This window comes from Colletotrichum abscissum, assembly GCF_030869225.1.
Source record: "Colletotrichum abscissum strain IMI 504890 chromosome Unknown Scaffold_6.1, whole genome shotgun sequence".
In the NCBI taxonomy this organism is placed as follows: Eukaryota; Fungi; Ascomycota; class Sordariomycetes; order Glomerellales; family Glomerellaceae; genus Colletotrichum; species Colletotrichum abscissum.
The window spans coordinates 116,003-142,747 of NW_026850503.1; the positions used below are offsets into that span (position 1 = coordinate 116,003).

At 53.0% G+C, this 26,745-nt stretch overlaps 8 protein-coding genes across 8 annotated transcripts; 1 reads left to right on the forward strand and 7 right to left on the reverse strand.

The window, feature by feature from the left end:
- Positions 1-2,201: 2,201 nt before the first annotated feature.
- CABS01_03081 (uncharacterized protein) lies at positions 2,202-2,660 on the reverse strand (the record flags this gene model as incomplete). The annotated part of the gene is made up of 1 exon (XM_060536458.1): positions 2,202-2,660. One exon carries the CDS (start codon positions 2,658-2,660, stop codon positions 2,202-2,204), a length of 459 nt encoding a protein of 152 aa, XP_060392377.1.
- A 2,073-nt stretch (positions 2,661-4,733) lies between these two features.
- Positions 4,734-5,342, reverse strand: CABS01_03082 (uncharacterized protein; the record flags this gene model as incomplete). Its single annotated transcript, XM_060536459.1, has 1 exon — positions 4,734-5,342. One exon carries the CDS (start codon positions 5,340-5,342, stop codon positions 4,734-4,736), a length of 609 nt encoding a protein of 202 aa, XP_060392378.1.
- A 511-nt stretch (positions 5,343-5,853) lies between these two features.
- CABS01_03083 (thioester reductase domain-containing protein) lies at positions 5,854-9,009 on the reverse strand (the record flags this gene model as incomplete). The annotated part of the gene is made up of 1 exon (XM_060536460.1): positions 5,854-9,009. The coding sequence occupies one exon, from the start codon at positions 9,007-9,009 to the stop codon at positions 5,854-5,856; it is 3,156 nt and encodes a 1,051-aa protein (XP_060392379.1).
- Positions 9,010-12,263: 3,254 nt separating this feature from the next.
- Positions 12,264-13,528, reverse strand: CABS01_03084 (uncharacterized protein; the record flags this gene model as incomplete). The annotated part of the gene is made up of 2 exons (XM_060536461.1): positions 12,264-13,292; positions 13,352-13,528. 2 exons carry the CDS (start codon positions 13,526-13,528, stop codon positions 12,264-12,266), a joined length of 1,206 nt encoding a protein of 401 aa, XP_060392380.1.
- Positions 13,529-15,243: 1,715 nt separating this feature from the next.
- Positions 15,244-17,904, reverse strand: CABS01_03085 (onanonoxo-7-onima-8-eninoihtemlysoneda; the record flags this gene model as incomplete). The annotated part of the gene is made up of 4 exons (XM_060536462.1): positions 15,244-16,039; positions 16,107-17,431; positions 17,486-17,582; positions 17,717-17,904. The coding sequence occupies 4 exons, from the start codon at positions 17,902-17,904 to the stop codon at positions 15,244-15,246; spliced, it is 2,406 nt and encodes an 801-aa protein (XP_060392381.1).
- A 738-nt stretch (positions 17,905-18,642) lies between these two features.
- CABS01_03086 (aminotransferase class I and II) lies at positions 18,643-20,147 on the forward strand (the record flags this gene model as incomplete). The annotated part of the gene is made up of 2 exons (XM_060536463.1): positions 18,643-19,558; positions 19,618-20,147. The coding sequence occupies 2 exons, from the start codon at positions 18,643-18,645 to the stop codon at positions 20,145-20,147; spliced, it is 1,446 nt and encodes a 481-aa protein (XP_060392382.1).
- Positions 20,148-20,273: 126 nt separating this feature from the next.
- CABS01_03087 (carboxylesterase) lies at positions 20,274-22,603 on the reverse strand (the record flags this gene model as incomplete). Its single annotated transcript, XM_060536464.1, has 4 exons — positions 20,274-21,821; positions 21,878-21,987; positions 22,061-22,310; positions 22,370-22,603. 4 exons carry the CDS (start codon positions 22,601-22,603, stop codon positions 20,274-20,276), a joined length of 2,142 nt encoding a protein of 713 aa, XP_060392383.1.
- Positions 22,604-23,705: 1,102 nt separating this feature from the next.
- On the reverse strand, positions 23,706-25,241 carry CABS01_03088 (tyrosinase central domain-containing protein; the record flags this gene model as incomplete). The annotated part of the gene is made up of 6 exons (XM_060536465.1): positions 23,706-23,861; positions 23,945-24,060; positions 24,123-24,599; positions 24,660-24,735; positions 24,796-24,958; positions 25,018-25,241. The coding sequence occupies 6 exons, from the start codon at positions 25,239-25,241 to the stop codon at positions 23,706-23,708; spliced, it is 1,212 nt and encodes a 403-aa protein (XP_060392384.1).
- Between the last annotated feature and the right edge of the window lie 1,504 nt (positions 25,242-26,745).

Consider the following 26,745-nt stretch of genomic DNA (forward strand, 5'->3'; position numbering starts at 1 on the left):
TTTGAGGCTTTATGTCTCATTACCGTGACACTTGCTACTGAAACCAATACTCCAATTCCTTCTGAGCGTACGTTTTCACACGCTCGTCAGAACGCGATGGTATACTTGGACATACTTATAACCTTTGGAGACATATCTATGGATACATTGTGCTTCTTGCTTCTTGCTTCGGAAGAGTATTTACATACTTCCCCCCTGCCAAACCCTCATTTCTTGTATCTCTTGACGGTTACATTAGATGATCCTTGACTTAGCGTCTGAATCTACCGCATCCTCTACATACGCATTCAAGTTTCTAGTCCTAGACTGCTTTCCTTCATCCTCATTGAACGAGATCAGAAGAATCTCGTGTCGTAAATTCGACGGGCTTCGTACCATTGTAGAACCACTTTTCCCACTCCTCTTGCGGTGAACTTTGGGGTACTCTTCTTGTTGATGTGATAGGATCTTTCCCTTCCTCTTTTTAGAATACCCTCCTTTGTTGGCCACGGACACCCCGTAAGTTTCTAGGGCCTGCGCGCTTCGCCGTGTGATTCTTCCAGAAGCTGTGCTTTCTTCGATGGTATCTGGCATCCGCTCTCGGTGCTCGAGCTGTCTCTGAGGACCACGGCTCGCGGTTGCTTTTGATTCCATGGAGAGCGTCGAGCTGCTGTGACGCAATTGGAGACGGGGCCTGCGCCAATGTTGATGCTCGTCTATTTCCCCGAGATCGTTAGGTCGGTGCTTGTTGGACCTGTGCTTGTTGAGCCTGAATGGGTTGCTGTAGTATTGGGCTAAGGAGACAGCGTCGATATCACGTCCTGCAGTGTCCGGCGAAAGCTGTTCGACTGTGTACCCCGAGCTGTGGCACCGAATATTGCGATCTTGGTCAATCCTTCTTGAGGAGACGTCGGTACACCCACCGTGTATTGGGGAAATGATGCACGGGGGCTCATGATGCAGGCAGTATTGGGCCATCTTCAGAAGTGTTCTTGTTGATGAAGGTAGTTTCTTGAGTGAGTTGGCTATTGGCGCCATGCAGTAATTTGGGTAGGACCGCCTACAATTTGTTCGACAAGACTAAGGATCCTCATTACTATTCACTCTTAGCCTTACGTTGATAGTGCAAAGGTAAAGCAGGCTGTTCTTCCTTTGATATCTGAACATTGTCAAGGGAGCGGTTGGGGCCATGCCTGAGCACCCGGGCTAGTCGAACATCATGTATAAGTACACACTAGTAGCAACTCACTAAACGAATCCTTCTTCGAACAATGAAAATGGTTCGACTACTGAGACTGGGCATTGGCTATAGAACTTTGAAGGTTAGACAGCCTTTCCCCCCCAACTTTCGAACTGGCGGCGGCGACAACAGGAAGTTGGATGACCAGCTGGTTCTCCCGTAATCTATCAACCAAGTCAATTCTCTGTTGAGCAATCTTACGACCCGCCGAGACTTCGCTCTGGGATAGGGAGGGAGCGCGGGGTTCCCTGAATTGCGATGAAGCTGATAGAGAAAAAGAACATTCCTCATGACCACGTTCCGCTCCCTATGATTCGGATCATAGAAGTAAGTACTAGGCGTACGATGCGGCTGGTGTTGATGAGCAAAATCTCAGTAGAGTGAATTGCCTGCCCAACAAGTACGTCACCAACTTTGGCGATCGTCACTAGTTCGAAGAGCTCCATCTCTGCTACACGCTTTGCTCATCTTGATCGCGGCAGAGTGCCGATGATGGTGCTGTGTTGTCGTAGACTCCGTAAGTTCCCATGCAGAGCGCGTAAGACATCGTAGACGCGGGCGGTGACATAAGAGGTGTCTTGCCTACTAATAATCGAATCTTATTCGGGCTTGAGACACTCAGTGACTCTGCAACTACTCCTAGCTCGTATTTTTCGGAAACACACTTGGGTGATGCTATTATGGACAAGCAGGGGATCTCACAGTCAAGGCAACAAATAGATGAACGCGACTTCCACTGCGGAACAATCACTCATAAACTGGCTGTACTTCATAACTCTAGTGGATGCTATAGAAATACAGAAGATACAAATGATCAACTGTTATTATGTTGCCTCACAAGCTCCTGGAAGACTAATCCAGACCTCACAAAAGTTTCCAACGTACCAATATTGTTTTCTCCTCGATGAAAAGCTCAGGTGGCTTCTCGGTGCACTATAGGCGGTAAAGCGACCTCATCCGGACTCTGAGAGAGTCCTGGTCTTCAGTCCTTTGCACGATCTTCGAGTGTGTCCTTCGTACCATCATGGGAGATGCTGTACACCTTCATGTCGTCTTCCGTCGGTACCCAACCCTTAGGGACTCGATAGTGTTCCCGCGGTTTCCCGCTGGAGATCGTGTATGGCGCCGACGTCTCGAGGTCCTTCCCCTCTTCATTTTCCATCTGCGGCTCGTCTGCTCTTTTCAATAGCCGGTCACGGCACCGTGTTGAGCAAGTGAGATCTCTCCCACCCGTCCACGGGCGTGCTTCTCCGCAGACTTCGCACTTCATTGTCGTTGTTTCTAGTCCGATCTGACTAAGCTGAGGGGCGCGCATTAGTTCTCTCGGAGTGGGATCATCCTCAGCCAAATGGGCCTGTCCGTCGGAACGAGATGGATCACGACCGTCTTGCCTGTCGTTAGACGTATGGCTGTCGGTTTCGCCGTTGTTGTGTTGACTCATTTTCAGATAGGTTCCAAGGTGCTTGGCACTGATTTGCTTGTTTTCTGAACCGTGTTGGCGATTGACAACGTTTCTTTCGGTGCAGTGTTTGATGAAAATACGTGGATATCTCCTATGCTGTGTAACCGACACGCCTTTTGATGGTGGGTTTATATGTACTTAGCTCAGGTAAATTAGATCAGCAACTCAGAGACAAAAGTATCTGTTCATTCTTTGATATTTGAATACAGCTGAAGGGCGAAAGGCAGCTGTTCGTCTTTGACGTCTGAACAGCAGCAGGCTCGCGAGACAGCAAATAAACCATGCCAGACCGTCAGTCTTCCTGATGTAGAAGTAGACAGCGGAAAAAACGTAGCTTTAAAGGTACTTGGAATTACATGTCGTTTCTCTGAGAGAACTTTACCGCTGCCGGCTTGAGGTCACTCCCATGGATTCGTGATACCCGCGATGCGCAATCCCACATCGTGGACTTGTCTTCACAGTTCTCGTCGACCACCTTACTTTCCTGACCGTGGCACTTGCTGATGATATATAGATCACGGCTGACCCTCTACGAGTTTGAGCGGACTCGCCGAATGCCCGCGACATCGGAGAAGTGCTACATGGAAATATTGACCGTAGTTAGGCTACGGGCGACGGCGCGACTTGGGCCCTAGAGCCTCAATCGGTTCCTGGTCAAGGTGCTTATGAAAAGCAGAGGAGCGGATGGCTGTGGTCACCATCTTCCCCTGAGACATGACCAAAACATGGACTCGTATTCTAATTGAAACTTTTGCCAGTGAGGATAACTTGCTGCACATCCAACAAACAGCCCCAATGACTGAAATGAAACTACAATGGCTTAGAGCCCATCCAACAACACGAACTCAACGCCTCGCTCTATAAGCCTCATAACAATACCCATAGCTTCATTATCTCGATGCTAGATCATTCTCGGTGAGGAACTCGGATGATTTGTTATCGATGTAACCTGGAAAGACCCCATGAAGAGCTATTTGGTGGCCTCGATCCCCGGGCGTCTTTACGGCCTCACGGCATCTTCGCCATAGATTTTCCGGGTTCCGGCTTCAAGCTTACGGAGTTCCGTCCTCGTACAACGTCTGGGGTTGCCTTCCGGCCAGTATGAATACGGGTCATGCTACTCTTCAACTGGGGAATGTCTTCTATTGCGTACGTCCAGCTCGCCCTGGTTGAGTGGTTCGATTCGATGGGCCTGCCGATTGAGAGGGCTTGAACGATGATGGTCGTTTCCCTGGCTGGACGAAGCATTGCCCCATATTCTGGTAACTTTCTTGTCGAGATTGAGACATCTTCTCACGCAAGGCAATGGGATCAAGGACGACTTTTGCACAGCGTCTAGAAAAAGTTCTACACATGTAAGCGTGCTATGCAACCAAGATTTACTTATCGATCGGCTTCATGTATATAGGAGTCTAGTTCGTAGATCAATGTTGCTGTCTGTCCTTTGATGTTGAACAAAGTGATGAGAGTGGGAAAGACAGTTATTCGTTCTTTTGCGCATGAACAGCTTCAAGAGGGCCAAACGGCAAACAAACTGTGTCAGACCGCCCAATGTCTTGTAGCACCTGAGGAATTGTGTGTTTGATACTGGATCCTGTAAGATACATCAGCCTGGCATGGATAGTGGTTTCAAATTTACACACGGCGATGGATTTCATCGAGTTCTGTGATGAATAATAGAGTAGTATAATTACACTTGGTCTTCATTTTCGCCATAAACTTCCTGTGTCAATGATAGTTACGAAGTACGAGCTAAGCTTATACTTGAATCACACCATTGAAGAAAGCTGTGATTACCTGCTAATCCTTACGGCTATTAACTCTTCACTCTCTAACTTACAGCATGAAGGATCTAGGCCAGGCTGATGTGTTTGAGCGTATAGGACCCATTGCTAATCAGCAATTCCATCAGCAATTCACAGGAAGGACCGACCGCGAAATATCATCGTTATTTCATCAGCAACACGAGTTGTCAATGTTTTGTTATTGTATTGTGCTCGATGAGAAGCCTAGTTGACTCCCCGTTGATCTATTCCCAGGAGTCTTGTTACTCTATTCAGAACTCCGAGAAGGCTCTGAGCCCCGGTAATTCATATCATCTTCCAGCTCGTCTTCTATGAGATTGTCTGATGTTGGCTTTAGGGCATCAGATGCAAGCTCCGCTTCGATCAGGAGTCTCGTCGTATCTCTGTTTGAACTGTATTGAAACTTTTGCTGTTTCCCCTCACTGCGCGGGTCCCGTCTTCCCTTGAAATGAACACCTGGGCAACTGTCTTTTACATGGCAGATGTCTCTGGTACCGAGTATGAAACCGTCAACTGTAGGGACTGGTCCCTTGTCGTAATCTGTTGGGACATTTTTGCCTTTAGGATGGATGGGTTGTACCAATTCCTCGCCTTTCCGGTACAAAGACCAGTGATATTTCTCATGGCAATGAATTGGATTATCGCACGTTGTCTCCGTTTCCTTCAGCGGAGTTGTCTTGGTTGGTGCCTTGTAGCCCGGCGGTCTGGGTTCGGGATGGATTGGGTACACCAATGTATCGCCTTCCCAGTAGAAATACCAGTGGAACTTGTTTTCGCACTTCTCTTCCTCATTCTCTTTCTTGCTGGATGACGCAAGCATATTGCACTCAGGTCTGTCATCATTCCGTTCATTCATTTCTCTGGTGACACCTGGATTGATCGAAATTAAGATGTAAGGTACGTTTTCCAAGTGTGAGGACGATTGAAGACAAACGCTTGCGCAATGTTTGATGAAACTATCATCCAAGACCGCAAGACTTCCATGTATCATGTTTATATAGTTCAGATTTGCATTGGTCTCTCAAAGAGAGCCAAACGCCGCTGTTCGTTCTTTGATACCTGAACATGGTGGATGGAGTGTGACAGAAAGCTGGTTGTTCTTTGACGCGTAAATCACAATGGGACCATTCAAATATAGCCTCGCTACAAAGGGGGGCGGCTACCAGGCTGGCCCCTAATTAACAAGACGGCGAGCGAGGGCAATCGAACTGTGCCGAACTATTGGACGTCTTACTATGCCAGCAAATGGTATGGAAAGAAAACGAAGCTTATCATAACTTGAAATTAATTGTCATATATCATTCTATGTACAGCATTAAGGTATCAGTCTATGCTTTCCCAAATCCCAAAACAAGGTCTATCAATGTTTAGAACGCCCACTGTCTGCACCAATTTTGCATCAACTCAGGTGTCACGGCCTGCATCTCCTTCATCGTCTTGCTGCTCTTTGTCGTGCGCTCCATTGAGAATTCGACACCCTGTCCCTCGCCCATAGCCAAACCCTGGTAGAAGTCAAGCAACTTGATGCCCGGGTTCTTGTCAACGTCATCTGTGGTCGCCGTGCTGTTCTCCAACAGCTCAACCCACTCCTTGAAGGATACCAACTTCTTGATGACACCGTCACCGTAGAACTCCCTGACGGCCTCAGCCAATGTCTCCCAGGGTACAGTGCGCGGGTTTACGCCGTGGAAGTAGCCGTTGATCTTCTCCAATGGCACGGGGGCAGCAATACCAGAAACCTCTAGGATGAGATTCGCGATACCTTCAATGGGTGTCCAGTTGACGGTCGCCATGGCGCCGAGGTCACGCGGCAGTGCACCGAGGTACTTCGAGCTAGCGATGATGGTAGGCAGCCACTCCTGGCGGTTCCATACACCGTCCTTGGACTGCGGGCCGGCGACCTGTCCGACACGGACGACAGCGGCGGGCACGCCCGAAACCTGCGTCGCCTCATCGAGGATGAGAGAGCTGACCATCTTAGAGCGACCGTAGCCGGTGCTCGGCAGGGACAAATCCATCAGCTTCTTCTCCGGCACGGGGCCGGGGCCCTGCCAGGTATCAACGGTGCCGATAGAGCTCACGAAGACGATGGGCACGTTCTTGGCAGCGCGGAGGGAGAAGTCGACCCAGTGACGGACGCCACGGATGTGCGGCTCAAAGGTCTCGACTGAGATGTTGAAGTTGACGGGCCAGGCATTGTGGATGATGCGGTCTGCCTCCTTCAGGAGACGGTCGTAGACTTCCGGCCCAAGGCCGAGATTGCTCTTGGACATGTCGACGCAGAGGAATTCTGCCTTCTTCCAGGTGGTGGCGAGGCCGCGCTCGGCGGACATCTTGACCTGGCGCTTGCCGCTGTCATCGCTGCGGTTGAGGCAGACGACCTTCGATACGGCGGGGTTGTGTTCCATGAAGTCGAGGAGGTAGGAGCCCAGAGCGCCGGTGGTGCCGGTGACGAGGACGGTCTGGCCCTTGTCGTTTGGCGCGGGCTTGGAGCCAGCACTGCTCTTGGGGAGGTCGCGGGTGTACTTTTGCAGCTGTGCCTCCATGGCGTGGATGTCATGGTTTTCACTGTCGCCGTTGCTATCTAAAGAGGTGTTCTTACTAACGCGGTCCATGAGGTAGGCAGCCAGCTGGCGAGGGGTGGGATGGGCGTAGATAACGCGAGTTGCGATGGCATCGGCGGTGATGTTTGCGCCGGCGGCCTCGAGGCCCTTGCGGAGGAGACGGGAGGCGTTGATAACCTGCATGGAGTCGATGCCAGCGCTGAAGAAGTCCGAGTCGGCGGAGAGGGCGCGGCTGCCGAGGGTCTGCTGGAAGAGCTTCTCGATGGAGTCGATCATTCCTTGCTGGGAGGAGACGTCAATGTTGACGGACAGGGAGTCGGCGCCGTCCTCAGCCTTGCTATACCACGCGTCAAGCTCGTCCTTGTAGAGCTTGAGGGCCATAGGTCGCTGGATGGTGCCCTTGCCGGCACGGGGGAAGGGCTTCTCTGGGTTGGTGACGCCGATGAAGGCGCGGCCGATCTGGCCGTGAGCGACGGTCTCCTTGTTCGCCTTGACGACCAAAGGCCAGACGTCGTCGATAAATTGCTGGATGTCATCCTCGGAAGTCAAGGGTTCGGTGGGTTCGAGGATGAGGAAGGGCTGGAAGCGCATGGCGCCGGCGACGACGGCGCCTTTGACTCTCGCGTGACCAGTGACGATCTCCTCAATGGTGACAGGATTGAGCTTCTCGCCGTTTGAGAAGACAATGATGTTGTCGGAGCGGCCGTAGTACATCCAGTGGTTGGGCAGCGTCGGGTGCTTCCGGTACAAGTCCTTTGTGTTGTACTCGTTGACATCGGGGAAGGTGTAGAAGATGCCCTGGAGGGGGTCCGCCTTGTCCTTGCGAACAATGACCTGCTCGTATATGTCCTCGTCCTCACCGCTGGCTTGGCGCCAGTCAACGCCAAGTCTGTCCGAGTCGACGATGAACCACTGCCACAGCTCGAGGTTCTTCTGGAAGTAGTATGGTAAGGGGGCCGCCTCAGTAAAGGCGATGACGCTCGAGACGGGGACGCCCTCCTTGACGAGCTTGTCGCCAGCGCCGCGGGCAAGGTTGCCACCACCGAAGTTGACGCGCTTGAACTTCTGGAGCGCCGCGATTCCCTCGGGCATATGGGCCATCTCTTCGAGGATGGCGGGAGGCAGGATCACGTTGTCGATCTTAGCGTACTGGGCAGCGTCGATAACGGTCTGCGGCGTCAGGGGCCGGTCCGTGAAGCCCAGCGCGACGGGCCGTCCCCAGTAGATCGTGGCGAAGGTTGACATGTAGCAGCCGGCGGCGTGGAAGAGGGGCATTGGCAGGAAGAGGCGGGTACCGTGCATGATGGATTTCACGCAGTTCTCGGAGCCCATGAAGTCGGGGACGTTGTGGAAGGCGTCGGCGACGGCCATCATGCCGACACGGGCGATGATGGGCTTTGGCAGACCTGTGCTACCGCTGGTGTGCAAGACGACGACGGGGTCGTTTTCTGCCTCTTCGTAGGTCTTATGGTAGGGGAAATGGGGCACCTCGTCGTCCGAGAGCCATGCGTCTGCCGAGCTGACCATGATGGCGTCCATGGGGCGCTCTTCCAGCAGGGGTTGGATTACATCCTTGAAGGACGAGTCGAAGCAGATGATGTGGCAGTCCGTCTTCTCGAACAGATTCATCTGACCTTCAAAGGAGTTTCTTGGGGAGATGAGCAGTGCCTTGTATCCTGCCTTGATACAGGCGATCATGATAATCATGTAGCGGGCATCGTTAGGACCGATGTAGGTGAGGGTGGGGAAGCTCCCCGGTTCGGGCTTGCCGCGCTTGTCGATGATTCTCTGGGCTATCCGGTTCACCGCATTGGCGATCTGCTTGTAGGAGATGGGCTTCCAGCCATCTTGAGGATTGGAGGAGCGGGGGACGGAGATGAACTCTCTGTTGGGCTCTGACTTTGCGACCTCGTCGAGGACCTGGGGAATCAAGCGCTTTCCGTACTGGGGCTGTGCCATGCTGAAGCAGTGTAAAGCTGGTTTGTCAAAAGCGAGGTACTAAATTGGTATCGTATCGTGGTGTTTCAAAGGTTGAAAATATCAAACGGTATAAGCTGTAATGTATTGCAGTTGTAGATGATAGCCAAAAGACGTGGGAGAGTAAAATGTGTGTGAGTGTGTGGTCTCGATACCAAAGTTCACGGGGCCAAGCCAGAGTGTTTATATATACAGAAGAGAGAAAGCTCTGCTCTCTCCTCTTTTGGGTCAAGGTAGCAAAACATAGTTTTGGGTCTAGCATAGTTCTGGCCCCCAGCTATGCATCGGCATTTTCCCATGATGCTCAAGTCCGCACATCTATTCAGCGAAGAAGGACATAGCTCGGCGAAGGAGTTGAGATGAAGACGTCATGTCCACATGGCAGCAGTTCCACCGTGCTGCAACAAGGCCCGGGACCGTTATCGGCCGGTCGGCGCTCAAAGGTGTACCGGCGCCGCGAGTGGAGCAATGCTCAAGTAGGAGGAGGGATGAGGAGGGGAAAAAAGGCTTGTTTCGAGTTCGTTTGTTGCCCGGTGCTGAACTAAGCCGGGTCTCTAACGTAGGAAGATCGGTCGTCCTCTAGGGGCGAGCCGCGAACTAGTGTAAGGTGTCTCCGATGTGTGCGGTCTTTGCCCACCTTGTGTGCTTGTCTTCCCTCGCAAACTGCCAGAAACAAGTTCCGGTTTGTAGCGGGGCGCGTACGGGCAGTGTGGGGCGAAGCGGACGGAGATGTTGAGGACGGAATTCGGCCGTCAAAAGGGGCATAGAGGGGGGCGAACGGGGGTGGTGGATCTCTTGTGCTTCATCCATGGGTCATGGACCATGGATAGTCTCGCTCGAGTCCGAACTGCAGTTTGCGACTGCGAGACCGCACTTCGGGTGTCATTCACGGCACGTTGAAGACCTATTTGATGGGTCCTCCTTGCTTCACACTCCTAATTCCTCCTTACGAGTGTACAGTCAGGTACGGAGAGAGAGAAAGAGAGCAGGTAGATCTCTTGACAGACTTCAGTCTGATAGGCGCGGGCTCGCCGTTGACGAACTGGGCAGCAAACCGGCGAATATTGGGCCTTGTAGCTTGGTCTTAGTCTGGCATCCCCCTTGGCAACCTGGATATGCCTCACAGTGACAGGACTGCGTCTGCAAGAGTGCCTCAACGTTGCAGACGCTACCATACGCGTGTGTGGGGTGGATCGAAGTCAAGCTTTGATGCTAAGACGGGCCGTGATATCCGCTTTTTTCCTTCGGAGGGCTCGGAGAGACATTGGTGTGTGAAGTGCAAATGTGGGAACTCGATCCAATGGCTGTGAGTTGTATCCGTAGTCAAATCAGGGCCTGATCTCTTCGTACCTTCGAGTTGCTCAAGCTCCTACTGGCTCTCCCTCTTTGCCTAGGCATCTCCACATCTTGTTCGAATCTGAAGGAGAGTGGCGCCGCAGTCTGCAGTCTGCAATCTGCAGAACAAGGGGCGACGGAAAGACGGCTGGCCCGACCAGGATCAGTGATCTTCTGCGAGTATGACTGAGCAAAGCTTGAAAAAAAGCAGAGGATCGCACTGGAACGGAACATTTGAGGCGCGGCGGCAGGGCGGGCGGGAAGCGGTCGGCATTTGGCGGCGCACGGGACAGATTAGATTGCAGATCTCCTCCCTTTTACATGGGGCCGCTGCGCTAACTTCTCTCCATCTTTACTGGTTCAAAGTTGTCGTGATTTGTGGTTGTGTCAGTGTATGTGTGGTGGGCTAAGACGAAGAGGATCATCAGAGTTGGGGCCGGGAGGAGCTTGGCTTAGAGTGGCGCATACGTCAGCAGCCCATGACCTCACATCTTACTCGCACAAACTCACTTTCACTGCAGTTTTCAGTCCTACTTCTCACTCGTTCACTCTCACTTTCACTTTCACTCACTGTCACACACCCACGCAAGTTGGGCGAAGGATTCCTAACTCCCCGCAGATCTCTTCGACAGAAGCTTCCAATTCGCCTTCTAGTCTGAACTTGGCAGAAGACCCTGACTACGCACTACATCAAATAAGGTAGCACTAACATGCTGCTCTGCTCCGCTGATCACTGATCAAGAGACACACAGACACGGACCGGACGTCGGCATATTCACTTCATAGCGCCGAGAATCCTTCAATTCCTTCCGCATGCTACACGGGGGTATCGCACTTATCTTGTGCCGCCTCGGCTTATTTGACTTTGTGAAAAGTATTCTTTGTATCTACATTTGAGTAGAGACTCGTAAGACTCATGAGACTCGGGCGCACCTCTCGGCCGGGAAGACACTTGAACCATCCATAACTTCACATAGCTACCCTAGCCACGCACTATACTCATCCCATCTCATCATCTTGCGTCGTCCTCTTCCCTCCCGTGCTGTCTGTCATCAACTGCACCTCTAGTCTTAACTCCACTCTCGTTCTCGCATAGGGCGACCACTCATAGACACTCACCCGGGAATTGCAGCCAAGACCCATCACTAACTCCGGGTGAAACAGCACCTTAAAATGGACGGCCGCATAAAAGGTCCTCGTCGCCTGTCGCGCTCTGGCCCTTCCGTCCTTGGTTTGCTGAACTAACTCCCTGGGAAAGGCCCGGTTGGTGGCTTCATCTAGACTTTTCTATATGCATTCGATGCATTGGAACAGCAGAGACCCCTGGCAAGGTCCCATGCGAAGATCCCGCTCTCTCGAAAAACTGCCTACATCCCACGACCGATGTATCGATGAAGAACTTGCTCTGTTGTTGAGCTTTGGCACAACGCGTATGCGCCCACATATCCACAAAAGATCTTGCCATGCTGTTCAGGCAGTTCTCAGGACATTGGTGCAGAAGACTACAATATAAAACTAGAGCTCAAGCAAGCAAAGTGGCTAACTTCGACTGCTCACGATTTCACAACCACTCCTTAGAGTCAGAGATGGTGCCTCCCACGCCGCAAGCAGCATTCCTGTAGGATCAAGGTGCCGCGAGTGTACTGAATAAAACTCGCACGGAACTTGGCCGAAAACCAAGCGATCGGATCAAGGAGCCATTGAGGTTGGCCGACAGGTAAGACCTCTTTAACGTCGCATCTGTCGACGGCTTCGTGGAGTTACCTGCTGTTTACCTGGAATTATTCGGTGAATGAACAGTTTTATTTGCCAAGTCAATTCTGAAGCAATTCGTCCTAGCACCAAAAAGCCACCGACTTTTGTTCATATTCAACTATCTAAGCTAGCAACGACCAGTCAAATTAAATCGGTCGTGGAGCCTCTGACACGCCCACGGCAGGCTGCGATGAGGATCGTGATCTCCAACTAGCGAAAGCCATTTCGGTGAAAATGGGCACGAATATGATGATTCCGATTATTTGTCCAAAGCCCCAATCGTTTCCTGAGTATGTGCTCTCTAGTCTTTCTGCGATGGCTGCTTGTATCGTTCGCAGGCGAAAGACGCTCCACAGGAGCGGGCCAGCTAGTACGACAGGCATCAGAAGCAACGATATCTGCATAATTGCGCGCTGCTCCCAGGCCTTCTGTATGAACTCTCGCATCTTCTTCAACTCAGCAGTCTTTGGGCGTCGGTCGCCTACATAGGCATCATCTTGTTCCATCTTGCGGACGACGGCACCACTTACTCGCCAAATCGCAAACAGGAAAATCGAAATCGAGGCCAGAAATTCAAAGACTGCCAGTATAACTTGCTCTGTGCCTGTGAAGAAAGAAGTGGAACCAAAGCACATGCTCTCGATCCGATTCCACTCTTCTGTCGTGATCAGCGTACGACCTTCTGGGCCTTTGCCAGCGCCGATCTGGGAAGGTTTCCAGGTGTGGATGCACTTTGACACGAACGGATAGAAGATGAGAACTGCCAACAGGCAAAAGAGTAGTAGACGAAGGTTCTCCTTTTCGTCTTTCTCGGGTGGCTCTTCATTCGATATCATTCGCCTTTTGGCCGACCTTTGCAACGACTTGGTGCTCAAAAGTCCGACCGGGTAAAATAAGGGCAAGACGCAAGTCACTGATAACGCCAAGCCCATATGTGCCTCGTTGGCACCGAAACCTTCCGTTGAGATACCATAGTCATTCTTGTATAGCATGACGAGTACGGCTATTGCCACCGAGATAGCAAAGTATATCGCAAAATCAAAGAATGCCTCGAGACCCGCTTTGACTGTTGTCTGGAAGAGCTTCTGGTTATGCCCTTGATATCGGCTGATACCGAGGAAAAGAACGGCCAGGAGGAAGCCTAAAGCAATCTCAATGGTGTATCCAATGAAAATCTGTGAATCCTTAGACAACCTCATACCCTCACTAAGTCATACGGATAAGGTTGACTTACGCCGATGCCTGAAATGTCTGGATTGCTTTCACCCCAGAGGGCATGGCATATTTGATTCCGGCAATTTTCAAGGGAACTCTCGTTCAATGAAGTCTTACTTCTAAGTTTGTCCACATACTCGTCAAAGGCTCGGAAGGAATCGAGACCGGCGCAAGTAGGACTCGAGTTGTTGGCCATTTGCAATTGGAAGGTTTCCGGGTCCCAACACGGAGCTGGTCAATGGTATTGGACGGAATCGAAGACTTTTCTCACTTGCGTAGACAAGGATCCAGGTGAAACTTTGACGGTTGATGAAAATCTCTCGCCTCTCCAAGATACTTCACAAAATCAGGCTGCGTATTTGCCCTGAGTATTTGCTTCAGTGTACTCAGCCGCACCAGGCGACCAATGAGCGCAGATATCTCAATCATTGCCGTCAGATATAAGCAATGTTTTCTAAATCTGGCATGACTATCAAAGCCACGTTCGTGCCTAATTGGCTCATGCAGGAATCTGCTGTTGAGTCTATTGATCAGTCGCAGGGCCACACACCTGGTGCCGGGGACAAAGATGCCGCGACACTCTTTCCAAACTGTTTATACAAGACTGCGCCCCAAAGACGCGCTTTCATGTTTCGCTATGACTGAGATTCATCTTCTTTCCGTAGCAGCCACACAGTTGCTACAATCAATAGGATGCGTGATACAATCAGCTTCTTCGCCGGAGTGGCACAGCTCAGCTTTTACGTAGTTTCAGCAGGCTGCACTACACCTTCGAGCACATCTGCTCATGATCTTGTCGCCGGAGTTCCCGCAACGACAAGTCCAGTCTTACAAGCGCCAACCGGGATTTTCCAGCGACAGGCAACGATAGCGGAAACATGCGGATATATTGATGGTTAGCCCATTTCCAATGCTGCGGGGGTTTCTCCGTCTGCCAATGGCAAAGTACCAAGTTTTAATTGAATCACAAACTAGATGAGCCACTCACCTGCCCGAATGGAGGCTCATGTGTTCACTCGAGTCAGGGTCTGACAGCTTTCGTCGGCTGCTGTAGTGACCAGCAAGACTGCGTGGTTCGCACTGGCTGCGAGGAAGTGGCGGCCACGGGTATTCCAACTGCAACGACAGAAGCGGCGATCCTCACTTGGTAAGTTGGAGATCCTATGAGCCTACCAAAACTGAGAGGGGAAGAAGAGAAAGAATGGAAGACTGAGTGTGTCCAAGTTATGGATCTGAGCCTTACTGCGCAACGCTGAGCTGGACAACTGATGGCGCGGTTGCATTCTTTTGTGCCACAGCGTCTGCCACTCTTTGGGTCAACACCACGCTGTCATCGACCACTGCCTCCTCAGATGGAAGAAATACTTCCCTTACTCCTACAACATCGCAGGGTGCCACTTCAAGCATCGGAAGCATACCCTCGCCAACAAGCGGTGGAAGCGGGAGTGCTAACATGCTAGGGGGTAAGTATCATCGGGCTCACTCTTGCGTGCTCTAATTGCATCGCATACTGATAGGAGCAGAACTTTCGACCGGACAGAGAGTCGGTGTTGGCATTGGATCTGCAGCCGTTGGTCTGATATTTATCGGTGGTATCACGTGAGTACTCTCTGAGGGTAACTTTTTGTTGACGGTGTCATCACTGACAACATGTACATATAAGGTACTTCATGCGCGGTTCAAGAAGGAAGAGGAGAAGGAGAAACATGAAGCAACAGCGAGGGGCAAACAAAGCCAACACTAAGGAGGCAACAGAAGGGGGTGCGGCAGAATCTGCCAAGCTGACGTAGCCTTCAGACGTGAGTCGTTGTTCTACTGTGAGAACACTTACGGATGGCAAGAGGTCTCTTTGTACTCGTATAAATGCCAGATGGGCAAATTGTGGATTGTACATGTACGGGCCTGCTCGACTTACAATGCAAGAGACTTCCGCAATAAACTCTCCAACCTCTCGATATCCTCCTGCTTCGTCGTCTGACTCGTCATCACATAGAGTACATTCCCAAGAACTCTGCTGTGGACGTTCCATCTTCCGCCTTCAGTGCCGTGCTCCCCCTGAAGCAGAGCACTTTGGAGGTTCGCGGCCGCATTACTCGAGTATCCAGCACCCTCACTGTCCTGCAAATGAATAGCGAGAACAGATCCCAAGGCCCATACGCCGTCCACCCGATCAGCCTGCTTCGAAACCCAGTCCACAAAAGACTGAGACCAGACGGAGAAAACCTCAGCCGAGCTGCCAGATTCTACCTGAGTCGCAGGGTCGATCGTCGCTGAAGCCCCCCACCGATTGGTCTTTGCCCAGTTCCACTCCCCATCGCGGTCAATTCTCTGGAGCTCTCGCAGGGATTCGAGGGCAACTTGGCATCCGACCGCATGTGCGGTGTAGCTGTGACCATGGAGCAGCGCGTCGCTCTTCTCGTCGCTCTCAAAGGCTCGGAAGATGCTGTCGGAGGCTGAGGTGGTGCAGAGAGGCACCAGGCCGCCCGTGAGCAACTTGGCGTTGCAGACGACGTCTGGGTCGACGCCGAGGAAGGACGCGGCGGAGAAGCGGCCTAGACGGGTGAGGCCAGTAAAGACTTCGTCAAAGACTACCGGAAGGCCTGTCCAAGTGTTGTCGTCTGCCGCTGAAGGAGATTGCGTTGCCGTTCCGAAGAGCTCGGGGTGCTGTCGGACAACCTTGACGAGAGTGCTCTGGAAAAGGGGGTCGCTGAGTTTGGAAATCAATTAGCAAAAGTCTTCGACTTCACACGGCGTCGGAGCTGTCTTGTACTTACGCCATAATCATGCCTCCCGCTCCAAGAATGACAGGCTCCATCACCAAAGCACCAAATTTGCGCCACTGGTCTCGGAGACGACGCAAGACGCTAATGATATACTCCTCGTACACCTGCGCCTGTCCCGCACTCTCCCTACTAGCGACATCAAACACCGCAGACAAGCTACCAAACTCCTGCCCAGCACCCAGCTCCTCCTTGAGGACACCGGGAACCCGAACCTGCCACTTGCCGTCCTTGCACATGACGGAGGGGTACTCGAACCAGAATCCCTTGCCGTCATACCACTCCACCTTCTCGTTGAATATAGACGGCTCCGTCGAGTCCATCGCGCCCATGGTGTCGCCATGGTAGCTGCCCCTGAGACCCAGGATCTCGAGCTTGTCGCTAGCTTCCCAGCCGTAGCGTACCCGCGCAGCACGCAGGCCCATCTTGACGGCGACTTCCATGCCTGTGCTGCCGTTGTCCGAGTAGAAGACGCGGGAGAGGCGGGGGTTCCGCAGGCCCTGAAGCAGCGTCTGGGCTAGGGCCAAGGCGGGCTCGTGGACGGCGGAAGCGAACATTACGTGGCCGTAGCGGCCGGCGGCGTAGGATGCTGCGAGGGTGAGTTTCGGGTTGGCGTGGCCGAGGCCCTGCGTCCACCAGGACGAGGACCCGTCGAAGGATGGCTGCAGAAGGGCTTGGTCACCAGGTTGCTGTTGGCTTTGGGGGACGAGGGTTTGAAAGTTGTCGCCGTGGGCTGAGTCAATTGCCGTGATCTTGTCCGGTATCAGGCCCTTGTGTTGTGTGAAGGGGTACCAGATGATCTGGTGTGCGTCGCGGGACATGGTTTCCAGACGGGCGACGCGGGCAAGGTGGCGGGCGTGTAAGTGGTCCATGGTATCCTTGATGGCTGTGCTAGACGACAATTCGGCGTAGTAACGAGACATTGCTTTTGCGTCTGTCTGCTCATCTTGCGCGCGAGCGGGCGGCTGTTCTACGGCGGTGACGGGGATGCCGTGCCCGCGGCGAAAGTAGTCGGTCAAATAAGTATCGTTCTGGTAGTACCCATCTCGGAAGAGTAAAATGCTTTCGACATCATAGCCTCGAAGCTTGAGGGACTCAAAGGCCGAAATAGTTTGGGAGACACCGCCGAGTTTGGCGTCGCCGATGAAGATGACCGGAGCTCGGAGCGGGGCGTAGAGGTCGGCCTGCGGGGTGCCGGATGGAGCCGGGGAGTGGACACCACCGGCGGTTTCGATGAAGAGCCAGCCCGGTCCATCGGCCGCTCGGCTTGATGAGTAATTGTAGATGCCTTTTAGTACTTCATTATCTGATGGGGTAGGCTTTCAGTGACTTGATTAGTATGGTGACAAAGAGTGAGACGATTGATAGCTTACCTGGTCCGAGGCTGCAGCGGCGAGATGTGGACTTGCTGGAATCTCAAACTGAAACAGCGTCTTCTTCGCGATGCCGGGCGCAAACCTTGAGATATGACTGGGGAAAGGAAGCAGAATTAGCAAGGCCAAAGAGTGGAATTGAATCCGACCCGAGTTTGTGTTTCTGTTTTCTCCCGTGTCAGCTCATGAGTAAGAGATCATAAGGATAGTGGAGTTGACTGCAGCGTACACCTATCGTCGGCTTCTGTGGCCGGACCCGTAGAAACGGGTTTCAAGAACGCCGTCTTGTCCTGCGGCCAGAAGTTGCGGGCCGCGTTGCAGAGGGCCGAAGCGAAGACCGTCTTGCCGACATCGGTGTTGGCGCCATAGATTTGGTATGTCCTGAGCGAACGCCAGAGCAGAGCGCCGACGGGTGCCATTGAGGTCTTTTGGAGCTGTTTCAAGCTCCCATGTGGAAGAAAAACCTCAAGAGCGAAGAGCGAAGAGCAATTGGTTGATTTTGTTGGAAACGTAACTGGCCGTTTGCTCACTTGATGTCAGAGCATGCACTTCGAACCCCAAATAGAGACCAGACGAGTCACATACAATGCCTATTACTAACACCCCAGGTTTACAAGGGAGCTGGATGAATGACCGAAGAGGACACAGAAGTTAGAACAGGCGGGGTAAAGTATCCGTAATACTACCGTACCTGTTCTAGCGCTGCGGCATTTGTTGTGCCGAGAAACTGGGGCCAAGCGGCTATCAAAGGCCAAAGTTGTTGAGCTTCTGTTGGTGTTAGTGTTATCCTTTTTTTTTTTTTTCAATGGCGCTGTTTTTTGAGCTTTACTCAACGGTGCCATCGGTGGCTCGGCGCGCGGCCAGGGGCGGGTTCGTCCTTGCATGGATCTTGCATCTCGCGTCGCTTTTCGGTTATGCGGGACTTTGAGAGAGATCTTCAGGGCCAGGGCCAGGGCCAGGGGTCTGAAATTCACTCGTTGAGAGTTCGTTTGTTTCTCTACGCCGTACGCCGGACCGCAGACAGCTCCATACTCCATAGTCCCAGTGCCGAGGTTTGATGTGGTCCCCTTCTTCACCTATCACTCCGTGGATACATCCAACGACTCTTATTGGAAAGTTTCTCGGGAAGTATCCGACAGCCACAGCTCATCTCAACTATGCCGGCGAGCGACCGTCTGGACAAGGTCTTTGCGGCGCTCCTGGCCCGCCGGGAGTCAAAGAGCCAGCTCCGGCGGCTGACCCTCGTTCCGGCCGGCAGCGCCGACTTTTCATCCAACGCCTACCTCTCTCTGTCGACCCACCCCGAGGTTCAGGCTCGGTACCTGTCCCGGATCAAGGCCCACCTTGAGCCGTCCCCATCACAGTCACCGTCCCCGTCCCGGACGATTGATGCTGGAGATGGCAGTGCCATTACCAAGGTCAATGGCAACGGCAACGGCAATGGCAAAGGCAAAACTCATGGCGCATCTCTCCTGGGCTCCGGTGGTTCACGCTTACTGGATGGCAACGTGTCCCTCGCAGAATCTCTCGAGAGAGATATCGCAGCCTTCCACCGCGGCCCGGCCGGCCTGCTCTTCAACTCGGGCTTTGACGCCAACGTCGGGCTCTTCAGCTGTGCCCCTCAACTAGGCGACATCATCGTCTACGACGAGCTCATCCACGCCAGTGTCCACGATGGCATGAAGCTGAGCCGAGCGGAGAAGAAGATTGCTTTTGCGCACAACACGGTGGACCCCGCAGACGCCCAGCAGCAGTGGCCACAGAGCTTGAGCGAGGTCCTATCCAGGTTAACCGATGGCGAGGAAGGCCGTCTGGTACGCGAGGGGCGGAAACGCGTCTTTATTGCTGTCGAGGGGATTTACAGCATGGATGGGGATGTGGCGCCGCTCAAGAAAGTGGTTGAGTGTGTTGAACGGCTGCTTCCCCGTGGCAACGGCCTTGTTATTGTCGACGAGGCGCATTCAACGGGGCTTCTTGGGCCAAGAGGGCGAGGGCTTGTTTGCCAGCTTGGTCTTGAAGATCGAGTGTGGGCTCGAGTACACACGTTTGGCAAGGCGATGAGTTGCTCAGGAGGTATGTTCAATATCTTACAGCCCGGGTTCTTCTTCTGCTTGAAGCTTACTCTGAAACAGCAATCATCTTGTGCTCCCACCTCACGCGGTCATACCTCATCAACTACGCTCGGAGTCTCATCTACACCACCGCCATGCCCTTCACGTCTCTGGCAAGTATCAAGACGGCGTACGACTTCATCGCAAATGGACACTCTGAATCACTCCTTCGCCATCTCTGGTCCCTCATCAACCAAACAAACGAACTTTTGCTAGAAATGCTGGAACGTCACCGGCCTGATAGAAACCTGATGCACCTGGCGCCTGGGAAGCCGAGATCGCCCATCATACCACTCTTCACATCGGATCCTCGGGGCCTGGCACAGCACTGCCAGAAGCGGGGCTTCATGCTGAGGCCGATCGTTGCGCCTACTGTCCCGGTGGGAAGCGAGCGCGTGAGGATCTGCCTCCATGCCGGAAACTCTATCGAGGAATTAGAAGGTTTGGTGTCTGCCATTGAGGGTTGGCTGGTTGGTCAACCGACGCATCAAGGGCAATTCTTTGACAATGCTCTGGTAGGACAATCTGGACCGCCAAAGTCGCGGCTTTAGAATAGATGGAAAGGTTAAGCATAGATGTCAGTGGCGAGTCAAAAGCACAGCTCCTGGCATTGAACATTGTAATATTGATAATTCTCTCTCCACGGACGGACATATCTCGACTCTACCTCTGCCAGCTTAAGCCAAAAGGAACTGCCCGAGACATACCACCATCGTAGCCGACAGCACTCCGGTGATTCCGTACCCCATGCTAGAAGCAGAACCAACCCGAGGAGGTGCAGTAGGAGGAGTAGAGTTGGTCCCGTTTCTGCCTCCCATACCTCCTCTGCCTCCTCCCTTACCTCCACCTCCACCTCCTCCAGGCGTTGGCATCGTCTCGTTCTTGCGTCCCTTACCGCCGCCCTTACCGCCGCCCTTGCCACCTCCTTCTCCTCCACCATGCTTCGGGGCATCAGGGCTCGTACCGTTCTTATGTCCCATGCCCTTCCCTTTGCCTTTGTCCTTACCACCACCTTTGCCGCCGCCCTCTCCTCCGCCGTGCTTAGTGCCATTGCGTTTGTTTCCATGCTCTGACTCCATCTCCATCTGCTTGCCAGACATGGACTCGCCCATGTTCATGCCGGCACCACTACCAGCAGCTGGAGCCTTGGCAGGCTGCCCAGCCGGCGGCGCCGTAGCTCCGGACACCTTTTGCAAATTCACAGACGCCTTCTGCGCATCCGACGCAGGCGTCTCAATGAAGGGAATCATGGGCGCCAACATGGCGCAGTTATCCTGCTGCGCGGCGGGCATGCCCTCCATCGTTCCCGTATTATTCTGGAACAGCAGCCTCTGCTTCCCGTCGACGGTCCACGCCGCCCACACCGGCATACCCGCCTGGATCTTCGCGGCGTTGGGGTCGAGGCTGCGGACGAAGCTGGCCCAGTAGGCCTGCGTCAGTGGCACGATGGGCGCATTGGTAGTCGAGTAGCTCTTTGGCGGGGCGCCGTCCGTGTTGTTGGGACCAAAGACGCCGTTGAGCTCGACGGTGTGGTAGGCGCCGAAGCCCTGGGCCTCCTGCTCGTCGTCGAGAGGCCCGTAGCGGTAGTTGAAGGTCGTCACGCCGTCGCGAGCCATGGCGTCTTGGAAGATTTTCGTGATACAGTGCGCCCTGTAGTCGCCGTGGGCGGTCGCGAGCTGGCGCCAGAGTTTCCCTGAGTTGGGAAAGACCGGCTGCGGCTTGTCGAGATAGGTTTCCTTGAGGAGGGCGAGGGAGGCGTTGCTAAGGGACTGCGTGGCCTGGTTGTTCATGTTCTTGAAGGCCTCCTCGACGGTGTCGGTCTTTTGGGGCACGTTCTTGGTCCCCTCGTCGGTGCAGGTTCCCGCGATGGTGGGGACCTTGAGATATTTCCCCTCGGCGAAGCGTTGCAGCGTCGGCGCCTTGACGAGGTCGCCGTCGAGGTTGGGGTTGAACTGGCAGTCCTCCGTCTGCAGGGCCGTCGCGTTGAGGCCGCGAAGACAGGCGAGGGTGTCAGCTTGCTTGTTGCAGCCGGTGGCGTTGGTTAGGCAGTTGTACTGTTCCTGGCCTTGCTCGAGGGTGCGGACGGTAGCGACGGAGACGGATTCCATAATGGCTCCCTTGATCAGACCCGGGTCGTTGTCACCAAAGGCCGCGAGAAGCATGGCTACTGAGGTTGCGCCAGCAGAGTCACCTACAGCTACCATCTGATCGGGATTTCCTCCGAACTTGAGAGGTCAGTCAGCAAAGGGGCGGTAGGAGAGAAGGTTGGAAGAAAGCTCACAGCAGCGGCATGTTGCTTCAGCCATTTCAGCCCTTGGATTTGGTCCTTGAGGCCGTTGTTCATACTCGCGCCAGCCTCCACCTCCTTGCTCTGCAAGAAACCATAGGGCCCTGTAGTGAATATTAGCCCCTTCTCTGCGACTTCATGATGCGCTGTGATATTTATCATTGTTCAATCACATACCAACTCTATAGTTCACCTGAACGACTAGCATGTTCCCGAACCTGGCCAGATCGCTGCCGTTGAAGTTGGCGTTGGAAAGAGACTGAAACCCGCCGCCCTGGATGAAGTACATGACTGGCAACTTGGACTCCGGTGTCGCGTTCGATGGCGCAAAGATGTTGACATAGAGACAGTCTTCGTCCGTCGTGAAGCGCTTGTTCGGCTTCATGGTGAAGTCGGAGGCACTTCGGGCTAGACATATCGGGCGGAACTGGCAGAATCGTTAGCAAATCAAAGCCGCTATCCCACACCTTGGAAAAACGTCTTTACATTCGAAGCATCGACAACATCAGTCGTGTTCGGGGGATCAACCGGTGCCGCGAACCGGAGCTGACCCACAGGCGGCGCAGCAAACCGGACGCCCAGCCAGCGAGTCGCACCGCCCTGCTCGGCGACTCCTTGGAGTTTGGTGTAGCCAAGGTCTACAAGCGGGTCAACCGCCTGGACCTGGCCGATGATTGCGGCCGAAAGAAGAGAAACGAGGGATTTGGTTAGGGAAGGCATTATTACAGAAGTGACAGACTTAGATTAAAATGATAATAGGAACAGACTAAACACAATCATCACCAATAACTAATCACAGCCAAGGAGAGAATTCGACCATCATCCGAAGAAAGAGACTGAGCGGTCTTGTCATCTGTTATAGGGTCATTGGGACTGAGCTTGAATTAGACCAGACCAGACTGACAGCCCCGAAACCGAAACCAAACCGGAGTATTTTGTTGACTCGAGGGCCATCCTCTGCACCCGGCTTGCCAGCTTCGAGGGCTTTTGAAAGCTTCTCCGGACTGTCCGCAGGTTTGGAGTTTGGGTGCGGGGGTTTCAGAATCGGGTCTTTGAAGCGAACTTGTCGCGAATGTCGTGTTCCAGAACGACGAACTCTATTCGGAGGAAGTATTTCAAGATGGACATATGATCCCCAAGCAGGGTTCTCACTCTCCGTAGCCGAGGGCAGAAGAGAGCACCCCTCTTTACCATGGCAAGTCTAACAGCACCCTTTAAACTGCCGCGGTCATCCTCCGCGGCCGGGGTATCATCCGCACGTTTAGAGTTTTTCGTCGCAACAATACCCTGTTTCCCCTTTTCACGCCATTGCATCATCCATGCTGCTCAGATGCATACTCTTTAGGATGACAAGATTCATAAGATGAACGCTCCTTGGCAGACGGTTTCAGTGGGATCGAATAAGATGAGATGCTTTTCTCTCATCATGTCGGCCACTCTTGACTCTGCATGTTCTCCTAGACCGCTTTAGGAAACGTCGTATCATTTGCCTTGCCGACTGCCTGGTAAGTTATACATGAATCCATGACACCGCAATCTTCTATCCACATAGGTTGCAATTGCGACGGCCGAGGTTGTAGTCGCTATCCGTTGGGTGTGCCATTCCGATCTTTCGGCACCAACCGGCCGTTCGGCGTGAACCATCCAATCTATTAGCATGGCAGTATCAATGACACTTGGTGCAACAAGACTGTAGTCTGTATATTCAACGTGACCAGATAGTTGTACAGGGGTGCTATTTACAGCTGAATTATGTACAATAGAAGATGATATAGAGATACAAGTTGGTTGGGAGGTAATTGTTCATAAGCGAACTCGCCTTTTACTCGTAGACATAGCAGAACGGAGATCCTCCGACAGTGTTCATCAGGTCTCTGAGCTTGGCCGATCCGCCAATGGGAGCAATGTCAATTAGATCATCCAAAGTGGCGTTCGCGCTCGGCGGGTTGTTTTGCAATGTCCTGGTGCCAAAGATATCCTTCAGAAAAGCAATTGTTAGTATTTTCTCAATTAGGATGCAAGTAAGACTTCAAAGCTTCTTTGATGGGGGTTCCGACATACCTGTCTGTTGGCAAAGTCAAGCATCTGCCAAATCCAGTAGACGCGGTCGATTTGGGCGTGGTGCAGGAAGAAGGCGGGCTCGCCGGGAGAAATGAAGGGATCCGCGCCGGGGTCGCCTATACGCAAAGTCAGTTGCCGTCGAAGCCAAGATCTGCGCAAAAGTCTTTTAAAAACTTACCTCCTATCGTGTAGTGGCCTCCTCCGTGAATGCCGACCTCGCTGCCGGGCGTATACCTGTCATCACCCTGCATAACCGCCTGGAACCACTCAATGTTGTCGTTACCGAGGATCAACTCGGTGGTATTGCGCAGCGAAGAGTATCGGGCAGCAATGTGCTTGTTGAGGTCACGCTTCAGGCAGCGAGGGTGGTCATCGGTCGGCTTATCGACGGTCAGCGGCGTCGTGGTGCCGTACTGCCACAGCAGCCGGGGCCCGACGTGGACGACCATATCGGAGAAGGGTCCGGTCTCGACGCAGCCGCCGCCCGAGCCGGGCTCGAGGATGATGGTGGTGTTGGTGAAGCTCTGGAGGAGGTGCATGCCCTCGTGCTCGATGGCTGCGCCGTTGCTTCCCATGGAGGTCTCCGAGCCGTCGAAGACGGGCGACTTAGCTGGGTCTTCAACGTCGAAACCCCATTCCCAGTAGGGGAAGGTTCCTGTTACGCGGGCAATTAGATTGGAGTTTTAACCCTGTGGATGAATCGAGAAGTGCTAACCGGTGTAGCCGCAAACGTTGCGGAGGTTTTCCTCGTATGTCCATGTGAAATATCTGTGCCAAAGGAGGAAGTTCGCCTGGATAGTCCCACTCAGTCAGCCCCATTGAATTTCCGAGTAGTACCCGTCTTGACATACCGTAATGTGAATCATTCCAGTCTGGTTGAGATGGGTCAGAACAAAGTCGTCGTATAATGACTTTGCAGACGGAAGCTCCGTGGCGTTCAACAGATTAGGGGATGACTGAAGGCACTTGACCGCAGCGACGTACGCCTTGCGCTCTTCGGCAGGAATTGTTCTCCTGAAGACCCAATATCAGCACGCTGTGATCGAAGAATGGGGTCATCGTACACAACTCACCATTCTTTCCGTACGCGCAGCTTGTCGGGCGTGCAGGTCGAGTTGATACCCATCCGCTGGTTCAGCGCCTTTGAGGCCTCGAGAGCCTGCGCTGAGAGCTGGGTAAGGGCATCGCCGTTGTCGATCGCCGTCTGCGTAAAGTTGTGGGTTGTGGTCTTGGCAGAGGTAAGGGCAGCGTTGCCGGCGGCAAAGAGGAGCCAGACGCAGTGCTTAAGGACGGCCATGACGTCTGTTACTGGATGTTACTGTAATAGCAACTGTAACCGGATGAACAGCGTTCGATACCACAATCCTTAAGCTTTTCTGAGAAACTAGGTCCTTCCGCGGAACTTGAAGCCGGCCATCATAGATTATATGTTTATTGAACATGTAGGGCAGAAGGAGAATATTTAAAGGCGGCAGGCTGCCGTGGAGACTCGGAGAGAGTAGGTATCCCTTTTCTAGATTGCTCATCGGAGCCGATATTCTCAAGGATTGTTGTTCTCGGTTAGGGCCGTTTATCCATCTTTGAGGGAGGCTATCGTGTGTAGCATGTTGGTCGAGGCCGGCAACAAGATCCATAGAATACACCCTTACCAAGCTTCTGCAGTTCCAAGTAGATGGGATGCAATGGGATCGGGTGAACCATTCGCTAGGTTCTTACTTCTCAAACAGGAACGAATATCCATCAAAAAAGTTGGTCCGAACCACGCACCCGCGTTGCATGACACCCGCCTTTACAGGCTTCCAGAGCGCCGTTGTTCCAAACGGGGCAGCTCTAGAGCCAAGATGTTGGCGTGGCCAATCGGGGTTGGAATAGAGATGGGACTTTTAATCTATATCGGCTATCAACATTAAAGTTAAATTTAGCATTGCCACATTTCGGCCCACGCACTGGGTGCGAGAAGACTAAAGAGTCGACAACATCCCTTCCTCTGTGGCGTCGTGTCAGCAATGACAAAACTGGGCTACGTGACCATGGTGGACGATGCTCTCTCCACAAACAGATAATCGGCTCCGGGCACGTGGATCTTGATCACCACGGGCACCACTTACATAGTAGGTACTAGAATCTGTCCGGCTCCCGTTTTATTTGAATCAAGAAATGCGCTGTTCTCGTTCATGGTTGTTGTTGGTATCGGTGTCCGTCCACCATGGCGGGGTGGAGCTCTGGCGAGTCAGATTTCAACAAATCCATCAAGCTTGGGCGGATCCGGCCTCGGCAGTTGTTGAAATGATTCAGATGAAGCAATAAACATGCTGAAATTCCTCCGAAAGTGTGTGGTCTAGCTGCGCAGGGCATCTTTCCAAGTGAAGAACAAAGCTTACCAAAATGCACCATGATGACGATCATGCTCTTTACAACTTCGTGGTGACGATACACTTCACATCTAGCCTACTAATCGTTCTCTAAGCATCTCGAACCTTGCGTGCGATCCTGTGAGCCACGTGCAGTTTAGCTGACACCCGCACGACCCAAGCGGCTAATTATTGCTTGGTCACTATATGTAACCTTCCTAAAATATTCGTTCAGTCTCAAATTGACAGTGGCGTGATGTTTATCAAGAATGCTATCGGGGCCTTGAACCTTGTTCTTGCCGGGAACGCGGCTACCGGCACCACGGCGCCTACTCCAACTCAAGACGACTATGTAGTATTATCTACGCCTGTCAAAGTGACGAGCCAAGCGCTGCCCAATTAACTGGTTTCCTAAACGGAAAGGGTCACTTCTTTTGAGCCCCTGCCAAG